A 15317-nucleotide genomic window follows, 5' to 3' on the forward strand; every position below is an offset into this window, starting at 1 on the left:
CGCGGTGGATTAGTCCACTAACAGGTGATACTGCCATGCCGCTGCCTCCGCGGTGGATTAGTCCACTAACAGGTGATACTGCCATGCCGCTGCCTCCGCGGTGGATTAGTCCACTAACAGGTGTCTCGTGTGCCATAATGTTTTCCCATGGTGCCGGACCATTTTGATCTTATTTCTTCTGTCTACGCTCTAGCTTTCTCCCTCCACACCTTTTCCACGTTTTGTAGAACAGCGTTGGAACAGCGACCATGGTGCAAAAGGGGGATGTCCTGGAATCATATTTTATAAAGATCTAAAGTTACGATATACAACAAATCACTATAATTACAATTTCTGCATATATTGTTTAATTATTATTTTTCCCTATTTGTCCTTTAGTGTCAAGGGCAATTATACATTAGGATTATGTATTATTTTCAAGGGTGTTGGGATGTATTAATCAGATACCCATCAGTTATTGCAGAATCCTCAAATTATATTTGCAATGCTAGAATATCAACAAGGATGAAATTGACAACATGTTTTCAATTTATTCATCTCATTTTACTGACATTCTGATCTAATTAAATGAAGGAATGTCTTTCCTCCATTGTGATTGTAGGGATGTGAATTAGTGAGCCTATCATTTCCAGCAGAATGTGGCTTTCCTTTGTTGTATTTGACAACTGCCAACTTGCAAAGTGAGCCAATAATGAGCAGCTGTATATGGATATTTGTGCATCACTGTTTTTATGACAGTAATGAGGATATAATCATTTATTATTGTTAGTAGTATTATGTTCCACTTTGCTGTTGTCTGGATATTTGGATATTTGTTTATGAGGTCTTATTGTCCTCCGTACTACTGAATGCATTTATTTATATTCATTCACTCCGTTTTTTATTTGTTACGTGGCTAATTCCTAAAGAGGATTCTCCTCTCGTGGTCATGCCATAGGCTTATAGGGTTTATGGCTGGGGTGGCAGCATAGAAACAAGTCTGGGACAGTCCCGATTTCTTACCTGGACCATGCCAATCGGCGGTTGAAGGTGTGTTTTAGGACGCTAAAGGTGTGTTATGGGTACGGGGGTGGTATGACAGTATCAGGGACAACACCCCCTTCTGGGATGGGGGAGGCGTTTGCAAGACAATTGGAGGTTTACTTAGAGTCAGTTGCAGCATGTTTAGCAGTGCATATATTATGGTACAGATACATGGGTAGATGTCAGACATTGATACTGTAGTATTGGTAAGTGTGGATCAATTCTGGGCTTCTACTACTTTTTGGTAGTACGTTTACAGGCATATATTATGGTAAGTAATATTGAAACTTGTATCTCATTACGGTAAGTGGTGAAATAATTACACCTAGTTATAATTGTAATGGCTTAGCAGATTGTCTTTACCTGGCTCAAAGAGAAGGAACATAATATCTATTGTTTACAGGAAACTCACTCTCCAATTACAGATGAGGTTATATGGAAAAAGGACTGGGAGGGAGAAATATATTTCTGTCATGGGCAAAGAATCTCAAAAGGGGTGATCATATTAATTAATAACAATTTTGATCGGAATGTGCAAACTGTCCAAACAGATCGGAAAGAAAGGTGGATCATTTTAAAACATGCAATTGGACGATAAACAGATGTTGCTAATTAATCTATATGGTCCAAATAATGATGATCCACACTTCTTAAATAATGATGATCCACACTTCTTCTATATGATATATACTAATCTCTCGAGCTCACAAGCAACAAATTACTATTATTATGGTGGGAGATTAGAATACAGTTTTAAGTACCCCAACGGATCATAAATGAAAACACCTTCAAGCTATTTGGGAAATCACGAATATCATGGACACATTAGAACCATTGCATATATGGAGGTTTAAAAATCCAGACTTAATGAGATATCCAGTTGAAGTCGGAAGTTAACATACACTTAGGTTGGAGTCATTAAAACTAATTTCAAACTCATTCAACCACTCCACAAATTTCATGTAAACAAACTATAGTTTTGGGCAAGTCAGTAAGGACATCTATTTTGTGCATGACACAAGTCATTTTTCCAACAATTGTTTACAGATAGATTATTTCACTTATAATTCACTGTGTCACAATTCCAGTGGGTCAGAAGTTAACATACACTAAGTTGACTGTGCCTTTAAACAGCTTGGAAAACTCCAGAAAATTATGTCATGTCTTTAGAAGCTTCTGATAGGCTTATTGACATAATATGAGTCAATTGGAGGTGTACCTGTGGATGTATTTCAAGTCCGACCTTCAAACTCAGTGCCTCTTGCTTGACATCATGGGAAAATCAAAAGAAATCAGCCAAGACCGCAGAATGAAAATTGTAGACCTCCACAAGCCTGGTTCATCCTTGGGAGCAATTTCCAAATGCCTGAAGGTACCACAGTCATCTGTACAAACAATAGTACACATGTATAAACACCATGGGACCACGCAGCCATCATACCGCTCAGGAAGGAGACGTGTTGTCTCCTAGAGATTAACGTACTTTGTTGCGAAAAGTGCAAATCAATCCCAGAACAACAGCAAAGGACCTTGTGAAGATGCTGGAGGAAACAGGCACAAAAATATCTATATCCACAGTAAAACAAGTCCTATGTTGATATAACCTGAAAGGCCGCTCAGCAAGGAAGAAGCCACTGCTCCAAATCCGCCATAAAAAGCCAGACTACAGTTTGCAACTGCACATGGGGACATAGGTCATACTATTTGGATAAATGTTCTCTGGTCTGATGAAACAAAAATATAACTGTTTGACCATAATGACCATTGTTATGTTTGGAGGAAAAAGGGGAGGCTTGCAAGCCAGAGAACACCATCCCAACCGTGAAGCACGGGGGTGGCAGCATCATGTTGTGGGGGAGCTTTGCTGCAGGAGGGACTGGTGCACTTCACAAAATAGATGGCATCATGAGGAAGGAAAATTATGTGGACGTATTGAAGCAACATCAGGAAAGCGTGGATGCAAATGGGTCTCCCAAATGGACAATGACCCCAAGCATACTTCCAAAGTTGTGGCAAAATGACTTAAGGATAACAAAGTCAAGGTATTGGAGTGGCCATCAGAAAGCCCTGACCTCAATCCTATAGAAAATTGTGGGCAGAACTGAAAAAGCATTTGCGAGCAAGGAGGCCTACAAACCTGACTCAGATACACCAGCTCTGTCAGGAGGAATGGGCCAAAATTCACCCAAGTTATTGTGGGAAGCTTGTGGAAGGAATGTGATGAAAGAAATACAAATATAATTAAATCACTATTATTATTCCGACATTTCACATTCTTAAAATAAAGTGGTGCTCCTAACTGACCTAAAACAGGGAATTTTTACTGGGATTAAATGTCAGGAATTATGAAAAACTGAGTTTAAATGTAGTTGGCAAAGATGTTTGTAAACTTCCGACATCAACTGTACATTGAGGAGGCTTAATACAGAGACAAAGTGGAGTCGCAATTCAACCGCTCAGACACAAGAGGTATGTGGCAGGGTCTACAGTCAATCACGGACTACAAAAGAAAAAACAGCCCTGTCGCGGATCACGATGCCCTGCTCCCAGACAGACTAAACAACTGTTTTGCTCGCTTTGAGGACGATACAGTGCCACTGACACGGCCCGCTACCAAAACCCACGGGCTCTCCTTCACTGTAGCCAACGTAAGTAAAACATTTAAACGTGTTAATCCTCGCAAGGCTGCAGGCCCAGACGGCATCCCCGGCCGCATCCTCAAAGCATGCGCAGACAAGCTGGCTGGTGTGTTTACGGACATATTTAATCAATCCTTATCCCAGTCTGCTATCCCCACATGCTTCAAGAGGGCCACCATTGTTCCTGTTTCCAAGAAAGCGAAGGTAACGGAGCTAAATGACTACCGCCCTGTAGCACTCACTTCGTCATCATGAAGTGCTTCGAGAGACTAGTCAAGGACCATATCACCTCCACCCTACCTGACACCCACTCCAATTTGCTTACCAACCCAATAGATACACAGACTACGCAATCGCCACCAAACTGCCCTAACCCATCTGGACAAGAGGAATACCTATGTAAGAATGCTGTTCATCGATTACAGCTCAGCATTTAACACCATAGTACACTCCAAACTCATCATTTAGCCCGAGACCCTGGGTCTCGATCCCGCCCTGTGCAACTGGGTCGTGGACTTCCTGACGGGCCGCCCCCAGTTGGTGAGGGTAGGTAACAACATCTCCACCCCGCTGATCCTCAACACTGGTACCCACAAGGGTGAGTTCTCAGCCCTCTCCTGTACTCCCTGTTCACCCACGACTGCGTGGCCATGCACGCCTCCAACTCAATCATCAAGTTTGCAGACAACACTACAGTGGTAGGCTTGATTACCAACAAAGGCGAGACGGCTTACAGGGAGGAGGTGAGGGCCCTCGGAGTGTGGTGTCAGGAAAATAACTTCTCACTCAATGTCAACAAAATAAAGGAGATGATAGTGGCCTTCAGGAAACAGCAGAGGGAGCAGCCCCCTATCTACATCGACAGGATAGTAGTGGAGAGGGTGGAGAGTTAAGTTCCTCGGCGTACACATCAGGGACAAACTGAAGTGGTCCACCCACACAGACAGTGTGGTGAAGGTGCAGCAGCGCCTCTTCAACCTCAGGAGGCTGAAGAAATTCAGCTTGTCACCAAAAACACAAACTTTTACAAATGCACAACGAGAGCATCCTGTCGGACTGCATCATCGCCTGGTACGGCAGCTGCTCCGCCCATAACCGTAAGGCTCTCCACAGGGTAGTGAGGTCTACACAACGCATCACCGGGTGCAAACTACCAGCCCTCACACCACCCGATGTCAGAGGAAGGCCAAAAAGATCATCAAGGACAACAACCACCCGAGCCACTGTCTATTCACCCTGCTATCATCCAGAAGGAGAGGTCAGTACAGGTGCATCAAAGCTGGGACCGAGAGACTGAATAACAGCTTCTATCTCAAGGCCATCAGACTGTTAAACAGCCATCACTAACATTGAGTGGCTGCTGCCAACATACTGACTCAACTCTAGTCACTTTAATAATGGAAAAATTGATGTAATCAATTTATCACTTTATATTATATAATGTTTACATACAGTATATGAGATGAGTAATGTAGGGTACGCTGTACCATCTACTGCATCTTGCCATCTTGATGTAATTAAATGCATCACTAGCCACTTTAAACAATACCACTTTATATAATGTTTACATACCCTACATTACTCATCTCATATGTATATGCTGTACGCTATACAATCTACTGAATCTTGCCTATGCCTTACGGCCATTACTCATTTATATATTTGTATTTACATATTCGTATTCATTCCTTTACACTTGTGTGTATAAGGTAGTTGTTGTGAAATTGTTAAGTTATATTACTTGTTAGATATTACTGTACTGTTGGAACTAGAAGCACAAACATTTCTCTACACTTGCATTAACACCTGCTAATCATGTGTATGTGAGAAATACATTTGATTTGAGTGAAATAAGTATGCCCCCAACGCAATTCTGAAGTATAATACATCCAGTGTGATTAACACATTGTCTAATGAACAAAATATTGTCTTTAGTTGATTATATATAACATTCCAACCTCGTTTAGCATGATCTATTCAATTATAGCATAATTGTACTATTTGTATTAATTTGCTTTACTGTCAAAGACATACGTTTATTTTGAAGGCTAACCGCAAAGTCCACTACTGTGGCTAATCCTTATTGTGGCTAGCTTCACATAGATGTGTCCGACCACCATTAATCAGATAAGAACTGAATTCGGGTGATTTTAGATGATGACATCTAGCTAACTGTAGCTACTGAAACAGATTGTTGTTTTGCTATGTTTTTGGGGAAGAACATTGTTTGCATCCATGAGCTAGCTAGCACTTTTTATGACCAGCACTGAAGGTGTGCGAGACAACTACAGTCCCTGGTAATGGGGACGTACATAAATGGCAACAAAATAACTTTGTGGTCAGTGTGTGTTTGTGTAACCTTTATGTAGGTAGGTGTAACAGTATAGCTTCCGTCCCTCTCCTCGCCTCGAACCAGCGACTGAAACACTATTAGCGCGCACCACCGCTAACTAGCTAGCCATTTCACATCGGCAAGTCAGAACAAATTCTTATTTAGAATATGGGACTTCCGGTCACGGCCGGTTGTGACACAGCCTGGGATCGAACTGCAGGCTGTAGTGATGCAGAGCCTTGGACAGCTGCGCCACTCGGGAGGCCAGATTGGGTTTTTATTGGTGATGTTGCTAATGATTAGGCTACTTGGTGTGGCCAAGTAAAATGTGCCTACAGTTGTGCTTTTCTTTCTCCATCAGTTACAGGTACACAAAACAAACACATATGTACGAACACACACTGCAACCAAAGTAGACTATTCTTTCCCTAAACACCTTCAAAATGATATAAAGATGATAAGAAAAGGTTAAACAGTTTTATGTTCCTAATAGAGCAGCTGTCAAAGAGACTTGTCCATGTCTTTTAGCATGTCGGGGCTGACCGACTGTTCTGGTATGCACACTTTGTTTACTAGTTTACAGTGCAATTATCCTGTTGGTTTTATGCTTACAGTCAAGGCACCAAGGAATGGCGTAAAACAGTCTAGATGCAACATAAGCTACTACTATCGACCCAGGCCCATTTTGAGGCTTTACTCACGAACATAGACAATTTGATGCTGTGTCATAACTCTTAAATCGAATAATGCGCTGTTAAAAACAGCAACCTCCTCAGTGCCGTCTAGCCACCGTGAATCTCAGCACTGCAGCACTGACGCCATCTTGCTTGTGTCAAGCTTCACTCTTTTCCATTCTCCACTCCACATAAACCCACCAGCATCCACTGGCCGGTTATGTGGCAAATGCAACATTGTATCATGTTCCATAAGTATCCATATGCACAGCAGTTCCATATTTCCTTGTATCAGAAAAGCAACAATGTGTCTTCACTCTCAAAAGGAGTAGGCACAAACTGATTTATAGACTAAAATAAACCCTGCTATGTGAATCTAACATAGAGATTTGAAAATGGGTCACAGCATTTGTAGTAACCCAGTGAGCAAAATTATGTTGAAAAGACGTTGAAATCGAATCCAACATACAAAGATAAACGGGTTGAATTTTGGCTCTGAGCGAAAGATGAAACAACGTCGTTTCTGGAAGTTGAAAATAGGCATTTACTGTACCGAACTATTACTCTGCTATGCCCTACTGTACTGTGCTGTCCAAACTTGTGAAACAAAGACATCTATTATTGTTAGAACCAAATCATAAATGTCTATGATCGGGACAAATCGAGGCCGGTCTGGGCCGGACGTCTGTGGACATTGAAATCAAGGCCAGGGTGGACGGAACACATTTTTACAACTTTTCAATGTCCATGTACATGAGGTGCCGGACGTGCTCACTGGGAGGCCCTACGCTAGTTAAGGCGAAAGTGTAAAATGCCCAAAGGATGTAACTTGTTGGTCCTTCATTTGATGTTGATAAGCAGATAGCCTAGCATTGCAATATAATTGCATTTTCATGGTAGGTTAATTTTAGGCACAATTTTTTGGGGGGGGGGGTATTGATATCCCCATTGATAACCCATGGGTTAAAATGATAATAGACTGCTTTATGGTCCGTATTCTTAATTATGTTGTTTATCAGGTCTAAACGCGTGTCTAGCCTAATCTGTTCAATATTACTGAAAAGGATCACACACCCTTGAAAAATACAAAATGCAGGGTGTATTCATTAGTCAGATTCCGTTGCAAGACATTTTGCAAAGGAAACTGTTTACTCCAAACGGAAAACGTTTTGCAACGGAAGCTATATTTTCTATTGGACAAAATCTAGTACGTCCCTCCCCGTTTTTTTTTTGCTCTGTTCGCTTCCTAGAGTAAATGGTAAATTGTTTCCGTTGCAAAACGTTTTGTAACAGACGAAACGTTTTGCAACGGACTCCAACTAATTCATACACGCCAACATACGTTTACCACCATTGAAACAACGCAATCTCACAATATAGCAAGGCCCTAACATTTTCGCATATAGGGTAAATGAGTAGTCAGTAGAGAAACGGACCAATACTTTATTTTGTCATTCCAGGTCCCTGTAATCTGGTGCCAAACTGTCAATCCAGTGTCGTTGACAGATTCAACGATAGGGCAATTATAGGCCTAAAAAGAAATGTTGAATGTTTTTGCTTTACGAATTTGGATAATCCATTCCAAAGCTAGTTAAGGCTATGAGGGAGATAAAAACAAGCTATTCTCGACACTACTACGCAGGCTGCAATTAGCAGAAATATGGAGTGGTTGAAACAAGATGAGAAATGTAGCCTAGTAATCGCATTAAAACCTATGGTGTTTAGCTTATAGTGCCTTAAAAACATTGTGGAATTTTGTAATTGAGCAACCTTTCTTTCTGCCTCCAAATGCAATCCTGATTCACCGTGGGTCTGAATTCCGTTATTTTCACCCCTCCTGCCTTCAGTTCACCCTTATCCTCCGCTGCTACAGGGACGGGAACTATCTTATGGAGGTTCGTGCTTTGCCCGATACACGAAGAACGCTGACCTGTTCTCCCCTTTTCTTACCTCAGATGCCAGCGTCAAGGTCGCAACCCATAACAGCAGAAATGCCGTTCGCTCGCCCATGCCGTTGACTCTAAATCAGTTTCGTCCAATATCTGGAAAATATTCCGATAAATCCGATGATCTATCCCGTTCCCGTGCACTCCCGGTTGGCGATGGCGTGTTAAATGATGGAAAGCGAGAACGAGGCTGGCCACCTTCCCCAAAGCCTGTCACCTGACCGGGCCAATAGTGTGTGATTGCGGCCGGAGAGAATAGGCTAGCCTATGGGAAGAAACTTGAGGGAGGAAGGACTGGAGCCAGCTCCGATTGTGGGATATTGGCCGATATGAGCAGATGTTTAACACACGTAGTCATACACTTTATAGAGAAAGATCTCTTTAGCCCCCTCTGTCCCCTACAAACACGAAGGTTTCCTCTGCTGCTTTAATCTGCTCTCACTCATTATTTGTTTATGAAATGTCCCTATAGGCTAGTTCAGATGACACACACACAAAGACATACATACCACTAAAACAGAATTTCACAATCCTAAAATAATTAGACAATCCCAAAATGCAGCAGTTTTAACGCAATATCAAATCATTATATGTATTTTTGAATTGTTTAATTGAGCCTTTATTTAACTAGGCAAGTCAGTTAAGAACCTATTATTATTTACAATGACAGCCTATTTAATATTAAGTACCTTACTGTTATTTTTTTCCAATTAAAATGGTCAAAAAATAACAGAGATACTTTTGTGTATATAGTGTATGTGGGCACCACTTTAAATTAGTTTATTTGGCTATTTCAGCCATACCCTTTGCTGACAGTTGTATAAAGTTGAGCGCACAACCATGCCGTTTCCATAGACAAACATTGGCAGGAGAATGGCCTTACTGAAGAGCTCAGGGACTTTCAACGTGGCACCGTCATAGGATGACACCTTTCCAACAAGTCAGTTAGTCAAATGTCTGCCCTGCTAGAGCTGCCCTGGTCGACTGAAAGTGCTGGTATTGTTAAGTGGAGTCTAGCAGCAACAACGGCCCAGCCACAAAGTGGTAGGCCACACAAGCTCACAGAACGGAACCACCGGGTGCTGAAGCGCGTAGCGCATAAAAAACATCTGTCCTCGGTTGCAACACTCACTACCGAGTTCCAAACTGCCTCTGGAAGCAACGTCAGAACAAGAACTGTTTGTCGTGAGCTTCATGAAATGGGTTTCCATGGCCGAGCAGGCGCACACAAGCCTAAGATCACCATGCACTTGCAATGCCAAGTGTCAGCTGGAGTTGTGTAAAGCAGAACACCATTGGACTCTGGAGCAGTGGAAACACATTCTCTGGAGTGATTAATCACGCTTCCACATCTGGCAGTCCGAAAGACAAATCTGGGTTTGGCGGATACAGGAGAACTCTACCTGCCCCAATGCTTAGTGCCAACTGTAAAGTTTGGTGGAGGGGGAATAATGGTCTGGGGCTATTTTTCATGGTCCGGGCTAGGCCCCTTATTTCCAGTGAAGGGAAATATTAACCCTATAGCATACAATGACATTCTACGATTCTGTGCTTCCAAAATATGTGGTAACAGTTTGTGGAAGGCCCTTTCCTGTTTCAGCATGACAATGCCCCCGTGCACAAAGCAAGGTCATACAGAAATGGTTTGTCAAAATCGATATGGAATAACTTGACTGGCCTGCACAGTGCCCTGACCTCAACTCCATCAAACACTTTTGGGATGAATTGGAACGCCGACTGCGAGCCAGGCCTAATCGCCCAACACCAGCATCCGACCTCACTAATGCTCGTGGCTGAATGGAAGCAAGTCCCCTCAGCAATGTTCCAACACTTAGTGGAAAGCCCCCTTTTCTGCCATCTGGAAAGGACCAACTCCATATTAATGCCCATGATTTTGGAATGAGATGTTCAACGAGCAGGTGACCAAGTACTTTTAGTCATGTAGCTTCTTAGCAAAGAGTAATTTTGCAAGCAAGAACTTTGCTAGGACTGTCTATAATCTCGAATCCCACCGTACCTTCTCCGCTGTGCAATCTGGTTTCCGAGCCGGTCACGGGTGCACCTCAGCCACACTCAAGGTACTAAACGATATCATAACCGCCATCGATAAAAGACAGTACTGTGCAGCCGTCTTCATCGACCTCGCCAAGGCTTTCGACTCTGTCAATCACCATATTCTTATCGGCAGACTCAACAGCCTCGGTTTTTCGGATGACTGCCTTGCCTGGTTCACCAATTACTTTGCAGACAGAGTTCAGTGTGTCAAATCGGAGGGCATGCTGTCCGGTCCTCTGGCAGTCTCTATGGGGTGCCACAGGGTTCAATTCTCGGGCCGACTCTTTTCTCTGTATATATCAATGATGTTGCTCTTGCTGCGGGCGATTCCCTGATCCACCTCTACGCAGACGACACCATTCTATATACTTTCGGCCCGTCATTGGACACTGTGCTATCAAACCTCCAAACAAGCTTCAATGCCATACAGCACTCCTTCCGTTGCCTCCAACTGCTCTTAAACGCGAGTAAAACCAAATGCATGCTTTTCAACCGATCGCTGCCTGCACCCGCATGCCCGACTAGCATCACCACCCTGGATGGTTCCGACATTGAATATGTGGACATCTATAAGTACCTAGGTGTCTGGCTAGACTGCAAACTCTCCTTCCAGACTCACATCAAACATCTCCAATCGAAAATCAAATCAAGAGTCGGCTTTCTATTCCGCAACAAAGCCTCCTTCACTCACGCTGCCAAGCTTACCCTAGTAAAACTGACTATCCTACCGATCCTCGACTTCGGCGATGTCATCTACAAAATGGCTTCCAACACTCTACTCAGCAAACTGGATGCAGTCTATCACAGTGCCATCCGTTTTGTCACTAAAGCACCTTATACCACCCACCACTGCGACTTGTATGCTCTAGTCGGCTGGCCCTCACTACATATTCGTCGCCAGACCCACTGGCTCCAGGTCATCTACAAGTCCATGCTAGGTAAAGCTCCGCCTTATCTCAGTTCACTGGTCACGATGGCAACACCCATCCGTAGCACGCGCTCCAGCAGGTGTATCTCACTAATCATCCCTAAAGCCAACACCTCATTTGGCCGCCTTTCGTTCCAGTACTCTGCTGCCTGTGACTGGAACGAATTGTAAAATTGCTGAAGTTGGAGACTTTTATCTCCCTCACCAACTTCAAACATCAGCTATCCGAGCAGCTAACCGATCGCTGCAGCTGTACATAGTCTATAGGTAAATAGCCCACCCATTTTCACCTACCTTATTCCCATTTATTTACTTTTCTGCTCTTTTGCACACCAATATCTCTACCTGTACATGACCATCTGATCATTTATCACTCCAGTGTTAATCTGCAAAATTGTATTATTCGCCTACCTCCTCATGCCTTTTGCACACATTGTATATAGACTGCCCATTTTTTCTACTCTGTTATTTACATTTACATTTACATTTACATTTAAGTCATTTAGCAGACGCTCTATTGACTTGCTAATTGTTTACTCCATGTGTAACTCTGTGTTGTCTGTTCACACTGCTATGCTTTATCTTGGCCAGGTCGCAGTTGCAAATGAGAACTTGTTCTCAACTAGCCTACCTGGTTAAATAAAGGTGAAATAAAAAAAATTAAAAAAAATAAGTGGTCTGAGTAGGGGCCTAATGGGAGAGATATATAACATGAAACCTAGCTGTTATTGGCAGAGAGGTTTGAAACTATTTTTGTTATTCGTCTATTAATTTATACCAGTCTATTAATTTATACCACCAGGTGATGTCGCCAGGCAGGCCAAAACTCCATCCCACCAAAACAGGCTGAAATTTTACAGTCTATTCAAACAGTTCTTGCACGAAAACAGCATTATCGTCATTTTCACAATTATACAGTATTATTCCAACCTCAGTCTGAAAATATAAAACACAGGAAAATCACGTTTTTGACGTAATGTACTTTATTATTCCATAGAAACGTGTCAATCTGAAAATAACTGATCTGAAACTGTTTGTTTATCTTACTTTTTAGCCTCACAGAAGGACAGAGAGGTTCCTTCTGCCAAAGAAATCAAATCACATTTTATTCGTCACATGCGCCAAATACCATGAAATGCTTACTTACAGTAGCTTGCGAAAGTATTCACTCCCCTTGGCATTTTTCCTATTTTGTTGCCTTACAACCTGGAATTAAAATAGAGTTTTTGGGGTTTTGTATCATTTGATTTATACAACATGCCTACCTCTTTGAAGATGCAAAATACAAGAACAAGAAACAAGAAATAACACAAAAAACAGAACTTGAGCTTGCATAACTATTCACCCCCCAAAGTCAATACTTTGTAGAGCCACCTTTTGCAGCAATTACAGCTGCAAGTCTCTTGGGGTAGGTCTCTATAAGCTTGGCACATCTCGCCACTGGGATTTTTGCCCATTCTTCAAGGTAAAACTGCTCCAGCTCCTTCAAGTTGGATGGATTCCGCTGGTGCACAGCAATCTTTAAGTCATACCACAGATTCTCAATTGGATTGAGGTCTGGGCTTTGACTAGGCCATTCCAATACATTTAAATGTTTCCCCTTAAACCACTCGAGTGTTGCTTTATCAGTGTGGTTAGAGTCATTGTCCTGCTGGAAGGTGAATCTCCGTCCCAGTCTCAAATCTCTGGAAGACTGAAACAGGTTTCCCTCAAGAATTTCCCTGTATTTAGCACCATCCATCATTCCTTAAATTCTGACCAGTTTCCCAGTCCCTGCTGATGAAAAACATCCCCACAGCATGATGCTGTCACTGTGGGGATGTTTTCTCGGGGTGATAATAGGTGTTGGGTTTGCGCCAGACATAGTGTTTTCCTTGATGGCCAAAAAGCTACATTTTAGTCTCATCTGACCAGAGTACCTCCTTCCATACGTTTGGGGAGTCTCCCACATGCCTTTTGGCTTATTTCTTTCTTTAAGCAATGGCTTTTTTCTGGTTACTCTTCCGTAAAACCCAGCTCTGTGGAGTGTACGGTTTAAAGCGGTCCTATGGACAGATACTCCAATCTCTGCAGTGGAGCTTTGCAGCTCCTCCAGGGTTATCTTTGGTCTCTTTGTTGCCCGTCTGATTAATGCTCTCCTTGCCTGGTCCGTGTGTTTTGGTGGGCAGGCCTCTCTTGGCAGGTTTGTTGTGGTGCCATATTCTTTCCATTTTTTCATAATGGATTTAATGGTGCTCCATGGGATGTTCAAAGTTTCTGATATTTTTTTATAACCCAACCCTGATCTGTACTTCTCCACAACTTTGTCCCTGACCTGTTTGGAGAGCTCCTTGGTCTTCATGGTGCCCCTTGGTCTTCATGGTGCCCCTTGTTTAGTGGTGTTTCAGACTCTGGGGCCTTTCAGAACAGAATATACTGAGATCGTGTGACACTTAGATTGCACACAGGTGGAATTTATTTAACTAATTATGTGACTTCTGAAGGCTATTGGTTGCACCAGATCTTATTTAGGGGCTTCATAGCAAAGGGGGTGAATACATATGCACGCACCACTTTTCCATTTTAAATGTGTGTGTTTTTTTTAAACAAGTTGTTTTTTTAATTTCACTTCACCAATTTGGATTATTTTGTGTATGTACATTACATTAAATCCAAATAAAATTCCATTATAATTACAGGTTGTAATACAACAAAATAGGGAAAACGCCAAGGGGGGTGAATACTTTTGCAAGGCACTGTACAAGTCCTTAACCAGCAAGGTAGTTAAGAAGAAAAAGAGTTAAGAAAATATTGACTAAATAAACTAAAGTTTTTTTTAAAAGTTATAATAAAATACAAATAACAAGGCAATATACAGGGGGTACCGGTACCGAGTCAATGTTACAGGTTAGTTGAGGTAATTGAGGTAATATGTACCTCAATTAATTGAGGTAATATGTACATGTAGGTAGGGGTAAAGTGACTATGCATAGATAATAAACAGCAAGTAGCAGCAGTGTAAAAAAAAGGGGGGTCAATGTAAATAGTCTGGGTAGCCATTTGATTAATTGTTCAGCAGTCTTATAGCTTGGGGGTAGAAGCTGTTAAGGAGCCTTTTGGACCTAGACTTGGCGCTCCGGTACCGCTTGCCTTGCAGTAGCAGAGAGAACATACTATGACTAGGGTGGCAAGGGTCTTTGACCATTTTTTGGGCCTTCTTCTAACACCGCCTGGTATTGAGGTCCTAGATGGCAGGAAGTGATGTACTCTGTAGCGCTCTTCAGTCAGAAAGTTAACAAGAATATGTGATCCACTTGACAGGAGGAATATAATGGTCAATATCAACTTAATTAGGTATGATACAACTTTATTTGTCATTTAATTTAAATTTGTTGTTCGTATTTCAAGGAAAATATAGTGTTTTGTTTTTACACTGTCCCAAGCAATGGTTCTATAATCCTGAGATTTGGTTCTGGGTTGAGGCAATGTTGACCTCTCTGATGTAGATGTACTGCCCTCTGGTGGCATGTGCTTTAATGCTCATTTCTGCGCGTGCAAGTATTACTGTATCAATTTATTAGGCTCATGAGAAAAAGACAAAGATGTCTGGGTGGCCGATGAAGTTGATGTAGGCTATTCCATCAGATTCCAGTTATACTGCCAGATACATTTGATTGAAAACGAAGAGATTAACACCCGCAGCATCTCGAGCTATAGCCAACGAAAACGATATGATGGGAA

The 15317-nt window shown here is 42.2% G+C and overlaps 1 protein-coding gene across 3 annotated transcripts in view; it reads right to left on the reverse strand.

Annotated features, from left to right (window-relative positions):
- LOC118366612 (amyloid-beta A4 protein-like) overlaps nt 1-15317 on the reverse strand; it is a 66847-nt gene that overhangs the window by 50828 nt on the left and 702 nt on the right. Inside the window, exon 1 of one of the 3 annotated variants that reach the window (XM_052493286.1) lies at nt 8619-8981. The exons of 1 other annotated variant lie outside the window; for it this stretch is intronic. In XM_052493286.1, the coding sequence (XP_052349246.1) occupies nt 8619-8678 (60 nt within the window). In that variant the 5' untranslated portion in view covers nt 8679-8981. Of the gene's footprint in view, nt 1-8618; nt 8982-15317 lie in introns of those variants that run through there. One more of the 3 variants, XM_052493284.1, reaches the window with a different exon arrangement.

The sequence above is a fragment of the Oncorhynchus keta genome, chromosome 34 (genome assembly GCF_023373465.1).
Source record: "Oncorhynchus keta strain PuntledgeMale-10-30-2019 chromosome 34, Oket_V2, whole genome shotgun sequence".
In the NCBI taxonomy this organism is placed as follows: domain Eukaryota; kingdom Metazoa; phylum Chordata; class Actinopteri; order Salmoniformes; family Salmonidae; genus Oncorhynchus; species Oncorhynchus keta.